Source organism: Leptodactylus fuscus, chromosome 5 (genome assembly GCF_031893055.1).
Source record: "Leptodactylus fuscus isolate aLepFus1 chromosome 5, aLepFus1.hap2, whole genome shotgun sequence".
NCBI classification, from domain to species: domain Eukaryota; kingdom Metazoa; phylum Chordata; class Amphibia; order Anura; family Leptodactylidae; genus Leptodactylus; species Leptodactylus fuscus.
In genome coordinates this window covers 34218440-34241188 of record NC_134269.1, presented here as the reverse complement: position 1 = coordinate 34241188, position 22749 = coordinate 34218440, and the positions used below count along the sequence as shown (strand labels likewise).

Below are 22749 nucleotides of genomic sequence, written 5' to 3'. Positions count from 1 at the left end.
AGAGTCTTCCGGCATCCAGTCACAGCATACCGCTCCCGATTAGGCCCAAACGAATGGGCCTAGTTGGGAGGGAGTTTCGCACCATGGAATCCGTGGCAAGAAAGGACATGTTGCTTTTTTTTTTCCGTGGGAACAAACCACTCGCAGAAAAAGGAACCCATGGAATTCAATGAGGGGCAATTATTTGAGCCTATTTTGATGCAGATTCCATGTCAAAATCCGGACCAAAAACCCAGTGTAAACCCAGCTTTAGTGCTGCCATGTCAGTAGGAGGACTTGACCATGAATGGGGTTGTGTATACATTTATTGTTTTTTTTTTTACTTTCATTGTTCGAAAGCCAGAAAAGCTCATTGGTGGACTGGTCATGGTTATGGATGACAGCCGCTTCCTGCCAATCACAAGACGCAGTAAAGGCAGTGGCAGCACCAGCATGTGAAAACCAGAGACAGGGCTTATTGAGGACCACATTTTTTTTTAGGTCGTTGCAACTATTTTTTGTCAACATAGATGACCGAAGTCTTGTTTTGTGTGTTGAGTTGTATTTTTCAGAAGAAATAGGGATGAAAAAAAAAAAAAAAAACACCTCCAATTCCATGACGGCTTTTGTGCATCTTCAAGGCCTAAGAAGTGAACCAAGATGGCAGCCATTGTTAAGCCTCCAGCTGCCATAACAACCTGCTGGCTTCCACATTTGCATCGCAGGGGGTTAATGAAGCAGAGGATGAGAATACAAACCCCATAGATGCCAGTCACTATTAAGGCATCTAAGAAGCTAAGAGAAGTTTAAAAAGGGTGACCTGGCGCCCGTCTGGTGGAAATAGTAGACTCCAGTCAGGAGCCCACCGGGCCAATTGCCCACCAGGCCAATTGCAGCTCTTACTGGACACCATCCCACACAGTGGGTGGTGAAAAAATGGAAAGGATATATAGAAAAACCGGGAACTGGCAGAGTGCTAAAGGCAGCAAAATCCGTAATAGATTGGTTCTGTTTTATTGCTCCAAGGACATGAAAAACAGCTTAAAACAGCTACGCGTTTCGACACCGGGCGGGTGTCTTCTTCAGGCCACTAAAATATTGTATAAATACTGTATATTTTAGTGGCCTGAAGAAGACACCCGCCCGGTGTCGAAACGGGTAGCCGTTTTAAGCTGTTGTTCATGTCCTTGGAGCAATAAAACAGAACCAATTCATCTTAATCTTGCATGTCGTCATTTTTATTTTTCAAGTCTATTACGGATTTTGCTGCCTTTAGCGCTCTGCCAGTTCCCGGTTTTTCTATATATATCCTTTCCATCTAAGAAGCTAAACAGTCATGAGTAGTGTTCTCACCATCCACGGCCATTACAGCAGAAGCCCGGCTCTCAGCTACATGAAGAGCTACGGCTAGCGGCCATTAAATCTGTTAAACACAGGATAATACTAATGCACGGTGCTATAGCCAGCACGAGATCATAGGGGGCAGTGCAAGTCAAAAAGTCCCTCTAGCGGCCTCTGAATCCCTGTGTCATGCACCATGACACATATTTAGTTCACATATTTTAAATCAAATAAAAATATAATCTCTAACAACCGCTAGTATCCTCCCGACATAATGTAATACTACATTCTGGTGTTACGTCTCCCATTCCATTCCATGCTCGCCCTGGTCAGGCACAGGTCACTGCCCCAACCAAACACTGACATCATGGGTACCCAACTGCGGCCAGTTATTGGTCACCTACGCTTCTTCATTGATGGCCCAGCCAGTGCAGGGACAAATAGGAATAGGGGACTTGACGCCACAACAGAAGACTGGCATAGGAGAGACCACTATTTTATGTTAGCCCAGTTCCTCAGCAGTCCTAGTTTGCCTGGAAAACCCCTTGAACATCTCAAATATTTCTCAGCAGTCTCGATCCATATCAGACCTACAGAAACCATTTTGGCACCCTATAAATGGCACCCATCTCCATACACCGATATTGTCCTTGCACTACAGCGGTGTGAAATGGATGGACCTGACTGATGAAGAGAAGCGACACAAGGATATATTGAAATGTTTATTTTAAATAATAATAATAAAAAAAATGCACAGCTACACCATCCTGGGTCATATTCTGGTCATTTTAGAAAATAGAAACCATTGTAATGCCCCATGTCCTCTGAAGGACCTCTCCAAGACTTAAAGGAACACCGTAGGAAATCTGAAGAGACAAACTATGCACCAGGCATAATAGAACATCAGCTTTCCAGGAGTGTCCCTTTAAACTATGGCCTAAACCTCATAAGAATCTGTCCCTGGGACCTTCACAGATCAGCGACTTGTCCTGGAGGGCAGCTAAATCTAACAATCCCAGGAATCAAACATCCCAAGGCTAGGCCATCTAATCCTGGAGAACCTCTTTAAATAGGTCTAGTTGTAAGTAAATCCATATATACAGATGTCTATAGCCTCACCGACCGGCCACTCTCCTCTATATGGCTACACTCGGTAGGTGAACCATGATAAAAGCATATTCCTGAGCTACGACTACTTGGTCTTAAGGCCTTCTGAAGAATGAGAACTCTTAATAAGGCAAGTATTGAGGTAAGGAAGACGTAACGCATGCCGAGTAACAGAAGAAAGATGAAGGACAGGCGTTATTTAGTGAAAGAACTCTCTTATAGAAAATTATTAGATCCCCGTATCGTGCGGTTTCTTCTTGTTCTTCACCTCTTACCTCAATTGTTTTTATTTTGGGGATTGGGAGAGGTTATCAAAATAGACATCTGACTATAGATCATGGACGTTCCAATATCCAACCCTCTAGGACTCCTCACTTAGCCTCTCCCTCACATCCAGCGGTAGGGTCTCCAGTAGAGCATGCTCCACCGAGAAACCAGACTTTTTCAGACTAGTACATGACCCAAGTTCTGGAGGCAAGACATCGATCCTGTTCCCTTTTAATTCCAGTTTTACTAAGGAGGTAAGGGACCCAATTTTGGGTGATAGACTCGAAAGTTTATTCTGTCCCAACTTCAAAGTCTTAAGTCTTTGGCAGAAAAATAGCTCATTGGGTAGTTCCTCTATGAAATTTCCAGTCACGGCGAAGAACTGCAAGAGCTGTAGGACGCCTACTTCTGGGGGAAGCTCTCGGATTTCATTATGGGAGAGGTCAAGGTGGCGGAGTTTAGTACACAAGAAAAGTTGAGGTGGCAATACAAGGATTTTGTTCCGATTTAAGCTCAGCTCTTCAAGACTCTTCAGTTTGCGAATGTGTTCAGGAATGTAGGCAATTTGGTTGTGCCACAATCGTAGGACGCTTAGTTTCCGGCAGTGCTGCAAACTTATGATTTCTTCTATGGTGTGCAAGCTGTTCTCCTTTAAGTCCAACACCTGAAGATTGTTCAGGCTGAAGACTGCATGAGGAATCCTCTCTAGATCGCAACGAATCAGCTCCAGTTCTTTTAGCAAGGAGAGCCTCTTTAAGGCATTAAGAGTAAGAAGTTTGGTGCCATCATTCTGTATAGTGAGTTTCTGCAAATGGCTCGCTACGTCGGCAACCGTCTGAGGCACTTTGGAAAGATTGCTCTTCAGCATCAACACCTTGAGCGCTTTTAGCTCCCTCAAGCTTTCTAGCGTAGCATTTTTTGACGCATCTTGGGACAGGAGGCCAAACAGGTGGAGCTCCTCAAGGGCCCGAAGACTAAAAATCCAGAGTGGCAACTCTTTTACATCATCAAACTTAACCTGAAGAACTTTAAGATGGTCCCGGAGGTAAGACAAAGAAGCATGTTGGATTTTAGCCGGGCAGTTAAACAAAGACAACTCTTCTAACCTGACCAATTTGGACACCAGTGGAGGAATGTGGGCTTCACTGAGAAGTTCTAGTTTAAGGGATTCAGTCTCAGTCACTTCGAATACTGTATCCGGCAACCCAGGCAGCTTGAAGAGATGAAGTTCCAGTCGGCCTTCTGGAGTTTGCTGAAGTTTCTGCCTTAGTTTATCTGCCGGCCATTCATGGTTGAGATTCAGCTGCCTTAGACGACTTTCACTAACCTCTGACAGAAAGACGGCAAATCTTTTAGAGTACAGAGAATCATATTGATCCACCAAATGAAGGACAAAGGCAAAGTCATTTTTCACATCGGGGATATCCCCAATCCCGGTTTCTTCTCGGACAGATCGAAAGGAATACTCCTTCAAGGGACGACGAAAGAGCCAATAGAGTGTATAGAAACAGGTCAGACCATAGACTCCCAAAAAACATATGTAGCTGATGGCCAACTTGGAGAAGAGGTGGGCTTTAGTATGGTTGCAGCAAAAACTGTTATATCCAGTCATGTCTTCTGTATGCACCATACATGGAACTATAAAGTGGATTTGGCCCACCAAGGCAGCATTGTATACAGTTATCAGAACAAATTTGCAGAATTTCAATATGGTTTGTCGCATGTACATGGAATATAGAATATCCCCTTCCTCCACATGGTGCCGGAATTTCTTGACTTTCTCAAATAAGGCCTTGGCTTGTTCACCTTCTTTTTTGTCCAAGACGCTTGCTGCGGGAGTGTCTGCCACGATTTTCTCCGGCACTGGAAGATCAGCCGTTGCTGGGCTCGTTTCATCCATGTTGGGCTTCGATAGGTCTCTTTCTATAGTCTTCTCCTTCTCCTGAGTGGTCTCTCCAGAGACCTCAGAGAGCGCTCGAGTTGTCCATGGAGAATCAAAACACTTGCCCAAGATGGAGATGAAGTGTTCAATTTTGGAGCTTGTGCCAGGAAACTTGAACCAGAAGTTTCCACAAATGATGAAGATGAGAGTGTGGATGACCACAAGGTAGGGGAAGTACTTTGCATACCAGTGTAACGCCGTTTCGTAGCACATTTGGTTAATGAAGCTGTATTGCTGTAGGTCCAAGTTATTACGTAGGCCGCTCATCTCACGAGGGGCGCCAGACGTTGGGGATGGAGTCGGGGCGGACTCTTCCTCACTAGCGTTGGTGGCTTGCGAGCTTTGGGTGTACTCTTTGCAGTTGATTTGGGAAACATAGTCAGCGGAGATATGGTTAGGCAGACAGATGATCTTATCCTGAGTGATCTGTGGAGGAACAGAAAACCACATGGAGTCAGAAGGATTGTCCGATAACACGGATTAAGGAAAAAAGAGGAAAGGATATGGAGGAATGGAAAGGAATAACTGGGAAGAGTGCAAAGGTTAATGCCTAGGAGATGAAGAATACACATAGGCTGACACATGAAGGAAGATCAATGTGAAATATTCATAATGCAGCATAAAGTGGAGACGCCGCCATATTTACAAGGCCATTAATGGAGTCTCTGACAAAGCTGTATCCGTAAGGATTAACTGTGCGGAAACTATAGATTGCCATCTTCCATAGATGCCACAGACATTAAATACTGATGCTTAACCTCCATACTACATACAAAACCAGGCTTCAGACTCCATGGCAAATATTTTTGGTTGAGCAGGCGAAGCGCCCTGAATAGGATGCGATTTGCTTCATATGTTTTATAGAGAGCTTCAAATCCCTGCACATGTAAAGTGAAACCCCTGCAGCCACCACTAGGGGGAGCTTAGTGCATACAATTAGGAATATCTTGCCCCAATATAGATGACCTCCATGGGGAACGAGCCCAGAGCCGTGGTCTGTACGGACCTGATGGAGGAGGCCGCCATCTTCCTGGCGTAGCTTCTCTATACGCAGGTAAACTGTATCACGTTCTAACTCCAGAGCATAAAATGGTGGCATCAGTCACTACACTGGCCAGAGGGAGGTATAATGGGGAGGGGTAAGTAATCGAGGCAATTTTATTAAAAACCCACAAAAACTGCTTTGGCCGGAAATGCTGCATGAAACTAATTCTAGCAGACAACTGTGAACGTGGGCGAGCTGGGATGGTCAAAATGAAGACTAAAGTATATATGAGGGACTTAAAGGGGTTATCCAGGTCCATGGTATTGATCACTGTGGCCTCTTTGCTAGTTACAAAGAACAGCGCCATACATTGTATAGTGGCTGTAGCTGGTATTGCAGCTCAGCCCTTTCATTTGATTGAGACTGAGCTGCAAGATGACCATGATATCACTATCTGAAAGGACGTGGAGTTCACCATCATAGTCCAAAGTATGTCCTTTATAACAGCAGGGCAAGCGTTATTAAAAAATTATGTACTCAGACAAACCCCTTTAAAAAAATATGAATTGAACTCATACACTCCCCCTAGTGGTGGCTGCTGGCAGGCAAAACTTATTAAACTCAATGAAAGGAGATATGACACTATCACAAAAACTGAGCTCAGATCGATATAAAAATAACATATAAAAGTAATCAGCACGGGATACGAGATCTAACCTATAACATATTGGATTTTAGACCTAGGCAAAACCTAACACAAGTATAACATGGTCATACAGTGAACATTCACTTTATAAAGGGAATCTCATCAGGGCAGGGCCCTATTACATTACATATATGCCCAATGGTCTGTCCTAAAAAGAGTCAAGCAGCAAATGTCCCCTTGTTGAACAGTGGAGAGGGCTGACAGAGGGGATCTGTATATATGGTGCAATAGTCTTAGGCCTCCTGTTCAGCACTCCTGAGGCCAGACACAGGGAGCCGACACCAACTCAGCAGTATCAAGTCAATGTATGGGTGTGAACAATGGAGAGAAGCCTGTCCGGTGACTGCTGTTATATAATACTGGCATACTTGTATAATTATCATATACAGCGCTGTGCAAAAGTTTTAGGCAGACATGAAGGAATACTAAAGTGAAAAACGAAAGGTTACTGGTTTTTTCAATTAATATAATTAAGTGAATGAAGAAAGAGAAATCTAATCCCATGTGATCTTTGATGTGGAAGTGATGGTACGGCCTCCGCAGAGCCCTGATCTCACCATCATCCAGTCTGTCTGGGATTACATGAGGAGACAGAAGGATTGGAGCAAGCCGACATCCACAGAAGAAAGATGGTGGGAACAATGTCCCTGCTGCGATCCTTCAAAAACTGTCTGCAAATACCGAGAAGTAGTAATGGAAAGTAAAGGTCAAAGGTCACACCAAATATTGATGGGATTTACATTTCACTTTTCTTCATTCGCTTCTATTTGTTAATTGACACAAATAAACTGACAGCATCCTTACCATGCAGCATTTTATCCACTTCTGCCTAAAAACCATTTTGCACAGTACTGTATAAATTGTCAGTACACAGCTATTGGCAAAGCGTCTCTTAAAGAAGTTCTGCAGCAGCTGCGGTGTGATATAGAACATACAAATGTACATGGCTGCGGGAGGAAAAGAAGGAAAATAAACCCTATTGAAGTGAGAATATTAGTAGGTCACCTACCTGCAGGGTGCACCCAAAGACCCCAATCATGAGCATGGCAATGGTGATGTACTCAGCCAGGACATCCCACCAGGGCTTCAGCACCTTGAAGGCCGGCTGCTGCTCTGTGAACTGCTTGAACTCGGCCACGGGAATCATGGTGACTGAAACTCAGACTGAGGAGAAGAAGGAGAATATTATAGATTATTATATATTATATATACTACACTGTGCACAGTAACCCCACAATCCCCCTACCCCGACAGTCCATAGTAACCCCACAATCCCCCTACCCCGACAGTCCATAGTAACCCCACAATCCCCCTACCCCGACAGTCCATACCAGTCATACAAGTGACCCACAATCTTACGTATGACCGTGCACAGCACACAAATGTTCTGGTGTTCCCGCAGTTTATATGTTATCTGTATGTTCAGACCTCGTCCTTATCAGTCACCCACAGACTCCTCCACCCATTACATGCATAGGTTTAAGAACCTCCAGCACGGGAAGGGTGAATGGTAATAGGCTGCTACAATAACATTGTGACCCTGACGATTCTATTCCTATATATATATATATTCTAACCATATACATTGCCCATAACCACACACACTATATAGTACACATACACACTACTGCACAAATTCTGGATCTAAAAGTGACATTCACTTCACAGCCGCCATTGATGCTTTTAACCCATTGACTGCAAAAACACCCAATGATAATAGTGTCCATTAAGATCTGTTGGGAAAGAGTCTATTACAGTATCCTATAACAGGAGCCATAAGTATATACAGCCTTCTCCTAGCTCCTGGGCACTCTGTGACATACTGTATATGCTGTATACCATGGATTGCCTTGCTTAAAGGCCCCATGACACACACATGTGCCACAAAGCTTAGATTTGGTTTTACAATTAAGGTTTTTCTGAAACGAAGGAAATCGTAAAACTTGTTCCAGGGCCCAGATGGCCTCCATTGTTATCCTGAGGCACACGAAGGGGAAAGAGACATCTCAGAAAGGAGGACGTGAGGCATGACCAAAAAGAAGTAGCAAATCTACCCGCACTTCTAACAGCTAGGTATTCTCCGTGTAGCACAATGAATAAGGTTAAGATAACTCCTTGTTTAGGGCTCCTTTGGTTATCGGAGGGGTCTTCAGCAGGACCCCAAAGTTAGTTGGCCATTTGCAGCATCAATAAAAGGGATTGATTTCACTGGGTTGCAAGCCAATGCCCCCAAACCCCTCCCTATGCCTCTTTATCCGGGCATGGATGTGTGTGTGTGTGTGTGTGTTATATATATATATATATATATATATATATATATATATATATATATATATATATATATATATATATACACACTATATATATATATATCCCATCTACAATGCACACCATGTCTAACTCACAACTGGTTGTCTGATTTCATTTTGGGGGTATCAGGGCTGTGGAGTTGGTAGGCCAAAGCATGGACTCAAACGCCTCTATTATGTCTCAGCCCAAATCGGACTCCTTCATCTACTTAATCATAGAATAATAATATTAAAATTAATCTTTTTATTTTGAAGGTGGAGTTGGTAACTTTTGACGGCACTTTATGAAGGAGCAACAAGTCTCCCCTATCTGCACCACTTCATGACAGCGCCCCCTACTGTCTGTCCAACAGCAATGTCCTCATAGAAGTTATTCCTAAAGGTGAAGTATCGGGAACTTTGTTCCTTATTAATATTACTCTCTCTTGATCCTGTCTTGGCAAAGAATCTTTCTCCCTCACGATCAAGGATAATGGAGGATTAACATTCTTCTGATGCATTTCTTTACTAAAACTTGGAGCAGCGGCCAAGGATTAGCGTTCTTCTAGCCAGACTAGACTGGGGGGGAGCAGTGCTCCACCAGAACAAGGAAAGATGAGCTTCTTATCCTCCAGGGTTCCTTGGTCTTCAGACCTTGAGTAGACTACAGGCCATTCCCCTTACGTTACACATACACATCTATAAAGTAGTTCTTGGAGTCCTTAAGTTGCTTAGTAGAGGATGTGCCAGGAGGCAAAAGCATAGACATCCCGTCTCGGCCCGGGGACCCAATGGTACAATCTTTAGTTGGTCCTATTAGATTAATTTGTCATATTTCTCTATTAGTTGTGTAAAGGTCACCGAGGCAGTGAGAACGTCACATGGACCGGATTAATGGGTCACATTGCTATGTGTAGCCAAGCTCCTCCAGGTTGACTCCCTGCTTTCTTGCAGACGCTTCACTAATTCTGATTTAATGGCCATGTTTTATTAGAATCTGCTTTTTCTGCAGTCCTTCAGGTCTCCTCCTTGTTGTGTCTGTCATGGCTCAGAGGCCAGAAGTGGGAGAACGCCATGAAGGGATTGACTTCACAAAGCGGGCAAGTAGACACACGAAACATCCTTATTATTAAACCTGCCCATAGACATGGTGTGTTATTCTAGGGTGAGACTGGGCTACAGGACCCCAGGCACATTGTGTGGATCAGATCCAACTTGTTCAATTCACATTCCCATCGCTTGCAGATGTCGTACAACGGTCCGCCATTCACCGTAGGCATCAAACTGGCAACAAAAACGTTAACATTTCTATAGCCAACTCAGAGTGGCCCCATATAGGAAGATAATTCACCTCCTATGTTTCCATATTCCTCCATAAATGTCAGTGAGAAGAAGTAAAGCCTACGAACGTTAGACATCTAATAATTAAAAATAATTCATTGCTTTATTTTAAAGCCAACGTCTAACTTTTCTCAAACGCTTCCAGTATTGGTCTTTACTCAGACTCCATAGCCCTGCAACGACAGTGTATAGGGGATGAATGATCACTTCAGTTTCTATACGCCTTTCTGCAGGGTGAACGCATCCGAGTTCCAGTTGACATGTTATATCATCGATTGGTGAGGTCTCCTTCAATTTCAGCATCAGTGAAGGTCCCAAGAGGTCGGACTCTCACAATCGTATAGTGATGGCATAACCTAAAGAGGAGAACACCGTTCCAAATTCTACACCGATTTTTCACAAAATGATCATGGAGCAAACCATTAATGTTCCCATCACAGCAGCGCCAGTAAGGTAAAGCAAAACCAGTCAGGAATGGTCCATTAAGAGAGATTCTTGTCACCCCAAAAAGCAGATCTTAGCCACTTCTCTACAAGACCCCCGAAAATTTGTTTATAGCTCTGAAGTAAATTTGTGATGGTGGTCAACATGTATACGCCTATGGCCAACTATAGGAATTGTACAGATTAACGTATGCGTGGCAAGGTCTAGAGAACTACAAGGTATATATTACACGGCGTACATTCAGGATCGTACTGTATGGATTATCTAATAATAATATACATAAAGCCCAGGTCATTTCAAGGAATTACAAAGCAGAACATACAGCGATTGCGAAGACCTGGACCATATATCAGTGTTACCAGTCTACAGTTACCGGCTCTTATATGGTATAAGACTTCCTTATTCAATTAGCAAATGATGCTGACGGGAAGACAAGAAGGGAATACGTGACCGAGATCTATTCACCTCCTGACAACATCTCTGAGGGCTTCCTATTGACTAGTCACTGCCAGAGGTCAGGCACATCCCCAAAGACGACAGAGGCCAGAACACCATCTATTACTGCCTGATACATTGAACTTCCCCAGTACTAGACCCTAATATACAGAGTCCACTATTTATATACATAACAGATACCCTGTATCTACCTACTACCACGTTCCTCAGAATTAAGGAGGTTCAGAATACCCATTTCCATATTATGGACCACACACTCATATCTCCATTAGCCAAAGTGAAAACTATGAAGACCACTTTACTCAGAAGGCCCATCACGTCCCTTCATTAACCAGACAGGCCCCTCATTTCAATGATGATTGAAATTCTTCATGTCTCCTGTGGTGGCGCTGCATATTCCCCTAGTTGCTGTTTAGGTTAACGTTTTAATAGGACTGTCGAGCTTTCGTGAGCACATTTTATGGTTTGCAGATAAGGTTCGCCTAAAAATTCTACTCCGTAAATCTCTGCCGAGCTCAATTATACTTGACCATCAAAACCACTCCACATAGTGATGAGACATTCCAGGGGGTAACATTACTACTTCCTAGACAGCTGTTCCTCTGACATGTGCCATATATATTCTATAATAGTACCGCCCTGCAAAAGCCAACCGCAGAATGCAGAGGAAACATCTTATTCAAGTAGAAGGAACATCTCAAGTACATGGACTGTTGATGGCTTGGGAATAGTCCATCTGTATGCAAACCTCCCAACATGACCATAATACTATTCTATTATACAATATACCGTACATAGATCACTACACCTCCCAACATGACCATAATACTATTCTATTATACAATATACGGTACATAGATCAGTACACTTCTCAACATGGCCGACCACTGGACATGGCCATAATACAATACTATTACACTATATACATAGATCACTACACCTCCCAACATGGCCGACCACTGGACATGGCCATAATACAATACTATTATACTATATACATAGATCGCTACACCTCCCAACATGGCCGACCACTGCACATGGCCATAATACAATACTATTATACTATATACATAGATCACTACACCTCCCAACATGGCCGACCACTGGACATGGCCATAATACAATACTATTATACTATATACATAGATCGCTACACCTCCCAACATGGCCGACCACTGCACATGGCCATAATACAATACTATTATACTATATACCTAGATCACTACACCTCCCAACATGGCCGACCACTGGACATGGCCATAATACAATACTATTATACTATATACATAGATCACTACACCTCCCTACATGGCCGACCACTGGACATGGCCATAATACAATACTATTATACTATATACATAGATCACTACACCTCCCAACATGGCCGACCACTGCACATGGCCATAATACAATACTATTATACTATATACATAGATCACTACACCTCCCAACATGGCCGACCACTGGACATGGCCATAATACAATACTATTATACTATATACATAGATCACTACACTTCCCAACATGGCCGACCACTGGACATGGCCATAATACAATACTATTATACTATATATATAGATCACTACACCTCCCAACATGGCCGACCACTGGACATGGCCATAATACAATACTAATATACTATATACATAGATCACTACACCTCCCTACATGGCCGACCACTGGACATGTCCATAATACAATACTAATATACTATATACATAGATCACTACACCTCCCAACATGGCCGACCACTGGACATGTCCATAATACAATACTATTATACTATATACATAGATCACTACACCTCCCAACATGGCCTGACCATTATACTTACCACATTATACAGTGTGCTGACTAATATACTGAGCGATGTAATTCTCGGACATCTCAGTCCTGGCGGCAGATATGTTCAGGATATGTTCTGAGCCTGGTCCTGTCCTAGGAAGTAATAGGACACGCTATGGTGTTCTGATCTATACTTTTCCTATACGATTCTCCTCCTGCTCTGCATGTAGGTTGGGCTGAGACTTGCTGGAAGGCTTTCGTGTAACCTGAGAACTTTAATAGGTCTGGCATTTAAAGAGACAATGCCCGCTTTCAGACTATTACGGACAGGAACACAACAGCATTCAGAACTGTTAAGTACAGACCAGAAACCACATCTGGCTCCATTTTCCGAGTCGTTTTATAGAAAAATCTTTAACCCTTCTCAGAATTCTCCCCAGTCTGTGTATTCTGGATGCTTAGTGTTACTCAGCCTGCCATAAACCTGTGCAAGTGAATCCAGATTTGCCAAACTACATAATGGTCCTGAGTTGGGACCTTAGAACAAAATAAAATATAAAATACATACAACCAGAGTCTGAGGTCACTACTCCAAGTGTCACTTTTGCTTTTCCTTGGTGCAAATTTTTGTAGATTTGTCTAAGGCAAATTGTATTCAGCAGTAAGTGGATCATAGAGGAGCAGGAAGACGGTACAGGTGGCCATTACAAGAGACATACTGCCCCATCAAATATCACAATTCCTACAGTGTTGGCCAAAAGTATTGGCACCCCTGCAATTCTGTCAGATAATACTCATGTTCTTCCAGAAAATGATTGCAAGCACAAATTCTTTGGTATTATTATCTTCATTTAATTTGTCAATGGAAAACCACAAAAAAAATTGTCAAAAAGCTAAATTGGATATAATTCCACACCAAACATAAAAAGGGGGTGGACAAAAGTATTGGCACTGTTTGAAAAATCATGCAATGCTTCTCTAATTTGTGTAATTAACAGCACCTGTTACTTACCTGAGGCACCTAACAGGTGGTGGCAATAACTAAATCACACTTGCAGCCAGTTGAAATGGATTAAAGTTGACTCAACCTCTGTCCTGTGCCCTTGTGTGTACCACATTGAGCATGGAGAAAAGAAAGAAGACCAAAGAACTGTCTGAGGACTTGAGAAGCAAAATTGTGAGGAAGCATGAACAACCTCAAGGCTACAAGTCCATCTCCAAAGACCTGAATGTTCCTGTGTCTACCGTGTGCAGTGTCATCAAGAAGTGTAAAGCCCATGGCACTGTGGCTAACCTCCCTAGATGTGGACGGAAAAGAAAAATTGACGAGAGATTTCAACGCAAGATTGTGCGGATGGTGGATAAAGAACCTCGACTAACATCCAAACAAGTTCAAGCTGCCCTGCAGTCCGAGGATACAACAGTGTCACCCCGTATTATCCATCACAGAGTCCTGCACAGAGAACTTTTTCCTCTGCCATTTTCAGTCTAGAAATGATGGACCCCATTCTAGTTAATAGATCCCCCCGACAGACCCGAGCAATGGAGATGTAACACAAGTGTGAACCTAGTGTCAGTCAACCCTAGAGGAGAGAAGGACAAGGACTGGATTAGGTTTTCCTGTTTGTTGTAGGTGTTGCTGAATGCCTCGCAGGCTGACCGTGTGTTTGCTTTATGCTGGTTATTTTTGTTTCCTTTGTTCCAAGCATATAGTACAATGTCACAGAGACACAATAGTATCAACCCAGAGCTGGGAGCCCCACTAGTATCCGAAATTATAGTGCAGAATATACATTTATGCCAGTACTACACCGACCAAAACACTGCCCTGACTGCTTAATAAGTCAACAGCATCATAGGGAACCAACTAGTCATTAGACCCATGGTGGGGGGATGGGAATTGCCAAAGACACAGAAATGGGCCCATGTTACCCTTCCATAAAAGTGGCCTAAGGTGGTCCTGCAGCATGTTATAAACTAGAGGAACCAAGGAGGGCTCTTAGGGTAAGTTCACACAGGACCAGGTAAGGGAAAAAAAACCTCCGCATATCAGCAGCATTTACTGGTCTGAACTATCCTACTAAGTTTAGCTCCGCTGTGTTCAATCCATGAATGTGGAATAAACACCAGACAGAAAATGGCCATAAGGGTGAAGCTACGGATAGATAAAGGAGTGCCCAAACCTTAGTAACTGCACATAAAACTAGATCCAGGTTTTTTGCCCATTATGTGGAGCCTCTGCAGTACAAGGTGTCCCTACAAGTATGGCCCAGAGTCACTAACTGGTATACTAGGTTTTGTAATGGATAGGCCGACAGTATGAAAATTCAATTTGGGGCCAGAAAACCTCTAGTGCTGCGATTACGGCCCGTGGGGCCTTAGCCTTATAAAGTGCTGCGGAAAGAACCGCTGCGTGATCACATTGAGGTTCTTTCCACAGCGCTTTTAAGAGAAAGTTCACGGAGTTTTCCTCTGCGGACTTTCTCTTCCCATTATATCTACGGGAAAGCCGACGGCGTTTCCGTAGATATAATTGACATGCTGCGATTTGCAAAGCCGCAACGGCTTTGCAAATTGCAGCGTGTCCATGCTGCGTTTTTTTCCGCAAAGTGGGCATGGGATTCATATGAATCCCATCCCCTTTGCTTGCATTGTAAATCACCATGTTTACATCCCGTGGGGCCCCGGCCTAAGGCTAAAGCCCCATGGTGGGGCCCCCACCTAAAGACTAGTGTAAGAAATGACAATCTATACATCACATTTGTGAGCAGCATTGCCTCGAGGGGAGAATACTTCCTTAATACATTAGGATACACCACTGTGTGCATGGTGCCGCCATAACTCCCAATGGTATAGGAAAACAGGCAGCTCACTCATGCGAGTTGTTATAGGCTCACAATACTCCTTTAGCAGCTATGATGTCATTGCAGCAGTGATGACATCATCTCCTGTGAACGAGCGGGTGTGCTTGCTAAATGCTATCAATATATATGTAACCTTATTATACAGATAATATGTACTCACAGCACCTTGTGACTTATGTACATTCTCTCCCGGAGTCTTGTTTCTTACAATAAACCACATAACCTGATTATCGGCAGCGCCAAAGTGGCCGCTGAATCTCCAAGCACACAAAGCAGTGTATGAACAGTGACTGATAAAGCATATATGTGAGTACTCCCCTCCTCCCACATAGAGAGGTTAGTCACTGTATTGAGTGAAGAGTTTGAGGTATTGTTCTCTCTTCTCAGATCTATCAGACTCTCTGCAGTGACCATTACACTTGTCATTACAAATATCTTCAGTGGTTGTCCATTAATAGACCTTGAGAGATACATATGGATGTCACCTACATGTCTGGCAACATTATACTTCCATCATCTATATGGCATCACACATGCATTGTCCTCTTATATCAGCCATTACTTGGGATACTAGAACAAGGGTGAAGTTGGACGATCGCCTAATGTAAGGTGTTGGCTATTTTGAGAGCATTGTGTATATATATACATATACATTGTGTATCTATACACTATGGCAGCATTATTTATGGTGGCATGTGTCCCTCTATGGGGCTAGTTCACACAGGGCGTGGTATGGCATATTTTGGTCCTGATTGTGACGTGGGAAGCTGTGTCAGAATAGGGCCAAAATGCACCTGCCACAATTGTCGCGGGTTCCCGCTCCGGAGTAGGCCCAAATGAATGGGCGTAGTCCGGAGGGTACTAGCGCGAGGCGGACGCCAGGGCTGAATCAGAAAGGGCAGCTCACTTCTTTTTTCCATGAGCGGGAACATACTGCTCACGGAAAAAAGTAATCTGGCGGTCTACATAGACCTTATTTGTGAGGGGGCGGATTCTGACGTGGATTCAGCGCCAAAATCAGCACCCTCTTGCCCCATGTGAACAAGCTCTAACCATAACCAATTCCCTTGCCAAAATCCTGTGACCCCTGACATTAAGTTCCCAAATAACGCAGGACTGTTCACATCAGCTATGATCACATTCCCCTTGGTTAGGCCATAACTACAGTAAGCATTTACTCCTGTTCCTCCATGTAGACATACCCATAGGGAAACAGCGCCCCCTGTGGTCAGATAAAAATCTGCAGAATTCTTGTTTGTTCTTGCAAATTAAATCTAGGAAATAAAAAGGTTTCTGGTCACAGGTATGGCAGAAATCTGGGTGTCTGCCCAACGCAGATCCATTGTATACTGCCAGGACAAAAAGTCCTGGAAGTTAACTCTTTTGTCCCTCAATTTCGGTAACAAAAAAACAAACAAACAAAAAAACCCGGCATTTGATGGACCCCATTATACCCAACGAGGGCTCCCGGGCTCTGGTCGCCGTATTTGTGGTCCTTTTTTCCATCCTTCTGAAAGACCTGAATAATGGACACCCATCACAGGTGTGAACCCAATAAGCTTCTTGGCATCAGCCCTAGTAATGCCCATAAAATGATGCCATCACTAGTTTGCACAAACCCACTGCCATCACGAAAAACCCAAGTCTCCTTTGTCTGTTACTTCCATCATTTTCAAGACTTGTGATTGCATTCAACTTTCTTGTTCACGTCCAAAAGCCTTACACATAGTGTGTCACTGCTGAGGGTTTGCTACAGTTACACCCAGTCCTGACATTGCTGGATATACATTAGCACTAGTCCAGCTCTTATAGTTAGGGGATTGTCTACACAGGATAAAAGTGGAGCAAACCCACATTTAGAAGAAGGATTGGGTCTGTACAGTGATCGCAGACTCTGGATGTAAGAAGCAAGCAGAGATCTTAAAGATGGAGAGGAACTGAGACACAAAGTATATTAGAGAGCGGCAGAACGGTTCATTATTTAACCCTTTACACGCAGGTTTCCGCTCCTGCAGTGATCCATTACATGTGGTGACTGCACTGCCATATACACGGCCTGTTCCAGCACGTTGTGTCAGCTCTTACTGCACGCACCATGTAGCATAGCCTGCAGGAACCTGCGCCTGTCATCAGTATAGGGGCTAGTCCTTGTTTGTCTGTGTAATGGATTAGACTTACCCATTAACCCTTTCCTGCTGAGTGTGCCTCTCTGGCCGTCAGATAATTCTCTTCTGTTCTGCCTCCAGTCTACCAGAGATTTTATTATATTTCATGCTGCTCGGTGAAGGGATCTACAATGAAACAATAGCCCCTATATGTGAGCGCTCCCTTGTGCAATATAACAAGGATGAAGTTATTTGCCAATAGGTCCTGATGGCTTTTCAGTCCCGTCATACCTGGCACAAGGCTTCTGTACAACTCAATAGTCGTCTGTGCAGTTTCTGTTGTCTCACCCCTGCCACCTTAGCTGGCAATAGAAGGAAGGACACCGATTTACGAGACCCTGTGCCATGTGCGTAATTTGTAATATATAATAAGCAAGTGGCGCCTTGAATGCCACTGATTTACTAACCCTCTTTACAAGACCAAAGGGTGCAAGATATTATCTTAAACTCCATACACCACATTTGCTATTATAGCTTATACTTGTATGATACGACACATTTCATGTCTTACTAGACAGTACTTATTGTCTTGAAAGCCCATGTAGTCAGGAGTCATAAAATGTACTCCGATACAGAGATCCAAATCCCCTGCGCAGACAAAGAAATATATCTATATCTTACTTCCTGCAGCCACCACTAGAGGGAGCTTAGGATCTCCCTGCTTACTGCCTTATTTATCTCCATGTATAGCAGTTTACAGTGAGCTCCCTCTAGTGGTGGCTACCAGAATTCCCCCCCAATTTATGATTTATGTGCATGTAGGGGTTTTGGAGTATTTTATAAGAATCGAGCGGCTGCCAGTGCCACTATAAAGATCCATTTAGATTATAAAAAAACAAAAAAAAACGAGAACTACTGAGATGAAGGTGGAGCAGTCCTGGACTTCAGTTTTAATTTCCTCTTCTACCTGTAGTGATGAATAGTAAGGTGTGTGACGCCGTTCCTTCCTATGGAAAAAGTGACAATTTCCAATGACAAATTAGGGTCAGCCGCAAATTTGTCACAGGCCACATACTGACTGTGGCCACATACTATGAGACTTGTGTGGCAGGCGACGGACAGAAGCCGCGCTGTAAGATTTGCCGTCTAGTCCTGATTTGTGCGGTTCACTGTTGTGGTGTTTACACGTCTGCAGGAAGTCGGCAGATTGTTTGGACTCTTAGGTCGCATATTTACATAGGAACATGGGGAACACGGGAACATGTGAACCTGATCGAAACACATACAGAGACTTCTAGTAAAGCCGCTTATCAAGTTACTAGGACTAGACAAGCGATGGATGTTCATTGACTGCTCAGACTGAGCAATATTTCTGAAATTTTAGAATTTTCTTCATCATTTGTGATGTTGCTTTATAAATATTCCACATTTGCTGGTTAATGGTAAATTCAATTACGTTATGCATTATGAAGATCAAACAGTATTACCCTCCAGAGCTGCATTCACAATTCTGCTGGTTGTCATTGGAAATAGTAAAAAAAAGAACCCCCATAAGCTTAGCCGAGCTCTTTATAAAGTAGGGGTAAAGACTTCACTTCGGTACAGACCTATGAAGAAGCAGGGAATACCAGGAGGTATCAGCGTGCAGAAGTGTGAGCGCAGCTCTGGAGTATGGTACAAGCAGTAATGCAGGGATACGTAAAATACGGAATGCAACATATTTACTAAACTTGTGTACATGGACATGTAACGTGCTAAATAGTGGCCAAGGTAGCGAGTGGGGTGCCAAAAATGAACCTGAGGCGCAGTTTGACCAATTTTCGAGTCACATATCAGCCAGTATATCTGGGGCAATGAGGCGTAGACAATTTCTTTTTTTTTTTTTTAAATGTAGATTGTGAGCCCCACATAGAGCTCACAATGTACATTTTTCCCTATCAGTATGTCTTTTTTGGAATATGGGATGGAAATCCATGCAAACACAGGGAGAATATATACACTCCTTGCAGATGGTTTTATGCCCTTGGTGGGATTTGAACACCAGGACTCCAGCGCTGCAAGGCTGCAGTGCTAACCACTGAGCCACCGTGTGGCCCCCTCAGCGTAGACAATTTCTATGTCTATAGCACCCATTCCATCATCTGAAAACTGGGAGGCGTCTCCTACTTTATAGGTCAGTAATTGTACGACATTACAGCTAGATTACTATATAGTCCACATTACCAGCGCTGTATGACATATTTATCCATACATACAGTATATACACACACACACACACACACACACACACCAGTGCTTGCCTCTATGGGCACAGACAGAGGACCCCAGTACAGATACAGTGTATGGCCCCTTACTCTCCAATAGCTCATCATGGAGAGACTACCTTGTGAAAATCTATGGCTATAATCACACCACTGTGCCGATTCTCTGCCCCGTTTTTTTTTCCACAGCCAAATCAGCATCGGCGTTGCAGTTTTGCACATCATCGAACTACTGACTTTCAATAGGAGAGTTGGGTCGGGAAAACAGAGCTGTGTTTTGAGATCTGTCAAAAATTAGAGCATGCTTTACCTAGTCACAGATCACTTGTGAGCCTTGTCAGTGTGAACAGAGCCCGAGGCTGGGAAACAAGATGGCCCAGGTATTGACCACAGCTTGCTTGAACGGACATGTTGAGATCAGTTTAGCCAGGCAGTGGTCGAGACTGTAAATATGGCCAATACATGGGCTGAACGCAACCCTGTGGTATGTACTAGCTCAGGACTTTACAGGTTATATAAGGAGGATGCTAATAAAGAGGTGGTGGGGCCCTGTACACCTGCAGGTATAGTATGTACCGCACGGTCTCTGCTCTATTACTACGCCTTCATACCTGCTACATATGTATTACATGTATGTTACTACAGAACTAGTATTATATGTGTAGTAATACCCCTTATATAATACTGCTACATATGTATTACTACAGATCTGTCCCATTACATGTATGTTACATTGTAGAACTAATATTATACTACTGCTACATATGTATTACTTACAGATCTGTCCCATTACATGTATGTTACATTGTAGAACTAATATTATACTACTGCTACATATGTATTACTTACAGATCTGTCCCATTACATGTATGTTACATTGTAGAACTAATATTATACTACTGCTACATATGTATTACTTACAGATCTGTCCCATTACATGTATGTTACATTGTAGAACTAATATACTACTGCTACATATGTATTACTTACAGATCTGTTCTATCACATGTATGTTACATTGTAGAACTAATATTATACTACTGCTACCTACACTATATTACCGTCCTGCCCCATTACTAACACTATGGGACAGCTAGGTATATACTATATTACTACTACATATACATCATACAGCTGCTACTAGTTTATTCCTCCATCATTACCACATTACTGCCCCTATAGCCTCATTACAGTCACTACTGCTTCTCCTCTCATACTATTAGGCAGCATTCACATGGAGCAGTTTCTTAATGTCGCACCTGTAAAGTTTCCGCACCAGAAGAGATAGTTTTCCGATAGTTAGCTGCACCGTGTGAATGCACGCTTACATGTCCGGTACCGCCGGTCTATAGAATTACACTCCAGTACTAATATACCCGGAGATAGCACTGGCCTCCTGCTCGTCCTGCTACCAGTACTGCACAGCTATGAGTGTGATATGCTGGGAGTTGTAGTTCTCCTCTATATACCTACACAGCACAGTCTCCTGTTACATCGGTCAGTGGCCATACCGCCATGAGCCGCACACATGAGGGGGTTCTCTAGTACATGAGGAGTCGTAGTAGTTTTGGATACTCCCCCCCCCCCCCGGCCCCACATTAGTACTTACCAGTTCGGGGTACACCGATAGAGCGGCGCCTCATCCCCTGCCGGCCAGGACCATGTCACTGCTGGAGGAGGGGGGGACTGTCCCGGCTCCGGGCTGAGCGCAGTGTGTGAGGAGGAGGGAGGGGCCGGTCCTGCTCCACACCTAGTGCAGCACATGTGGGGCGGGGCTGGAGCTACAAGTGTGCTCAGCGCTGTGCTGCCTGCAGTGTCTATCATCATATACATAGCTCTGACATGTACACAGCACTGACATGTAACCTAACACTACAGCCACATCACATGGGAGGGAGACGGCCAGTGCCCCCACACTATAATGCCCTCTAGTGGCCCCAACACAATATAATGGCCCCCTGATTGTGACCCCACAGTATAATGTCTCTCTCATTGTGTCCCCCCCGTATGACCCCTCACTGCGACCCCCACAGTATAAGGTCTCCCTCATTGCGACCCCAAACTGTATGTCTCTCTTATTGTGACCCCCACTGTATAATGTGCCCATCATTATGAAACACACTATAATGGACCCCTCATTTTGAACTCCACAGTATAATGTCCCCCTCATTATAGATCCTTCACTGTGACCCCCACAGTATAGTGTCCCCTCATTGTCACCCCCACAATATAATGGCCCTACAGCATAAATAATGACCTCTCCTCGTGGCACAGAAAAAAAAAAACCCTAATTCTGATCAGTTCCCCCGGCCCTGAGAGTAGCAGGCGTGCAGTAGTGACATCATTACATCACTGGCGCCTGATTCCAAGGTGAGGGAAGCATTGGCAGGGAATGACAGCTCTGGCCTCCACCACTGTACTCAGCACCATTGGTGTCCCCTGGGCACAGATAGGGTCAGGCCAGGATATACCTCTCACCAATGGGACAGCACCTGAAATCCAGGACTGCCCAGGAGGATTGGGTGGTATGATATCCAGTCTAGTACAAAGTAGTTCTTGGTATGGAAACTGCCATCAAATTGGGCAGAGGGGGCACTTTCAGCAATCTGAGTGTATTGACTCTATGGCAGCAAAAAGAAGCTGCCAAGTGGTTCTCTATTACATACATGTAAACTCTCTTGAGATTACTGGGAGACTCCCAAGACAGAGCAGACCTCATGGATTCCTAGAGGGGCAGCCAAAATGCCCAGGTGCCCCATCGCCTCCCCACTTCCTCAGCAGCGAAAGATTTGATACCTCAGCTGACATCACCATTTGCAGGGAGTGGATAGCAAGATGCAAGAGCGAGGTCAGGTCTGGGGTCTCTGTTCATTTTGGG

The 22749-nt window shown here is 43.8% G+C and overlaps 1 protein-coding gene across 2 annotated transcripts; it reads right to left on the bottom strand.

Annotated features, from left to right (window-relative positions):
- Positions 1 to 2085: 2085 nt before the first annotated feature.
- On the bottom strand, positions 2086 to 21563 carry LRRC8E (leucine rich repeat containing 8 VRAC subunit E). 2 transcript variants are annotated; one of them, XM_075272842.1, is made up of 3 exons: positions 21481 to 21563; positions 7337 to 7491; positions 2086 to 5062 (listed from the first exon to the last, which is right to left on the bottom strand). In XM_075272842.1, exons 2-3 carry the CDS (start codon positions 7472 to 7474, stop codon positions 2789 to 2791), a joined length of 2412 nt encoding a protein of 803 aa, XP_075128943.1. In that variant the 5' UTR covers positions 7475 to 7491; positions 21481 to 21563; the 3' UTR covers positions 2086 to 2788. The 2 variants fall into 2 exon arrangements, with proteins under 2 accessions (XP_075128943.1, XP_075128944.1); XM_075272843.1 differs by lacking the exon at positions 21481 to 21563 and adding an exon at positions 7659 to 7695.
- Positions 21564 to 22749: the final 1186 nt, after the last annotated feature.

What these genes read in the sequence shown, in the direction of transcription:
- LRRC8E (XM_075272842.1), bottom strand. Translation starts at nt 7,474, where the DNA reads ATGATTCCCGTGGCCGAGTTCAAGCAGTTCACAGAGCAGCAGCCGGCC. An exon ending in TCTTTGGGTGCACCCTGCAG is followed by an intron (nt 5,063 to 7,336) that starts GTAGGTGACCTA and finishes GTTCCTCCACAG; the next exon opens with ATCACTCAGGATAAGATCAT.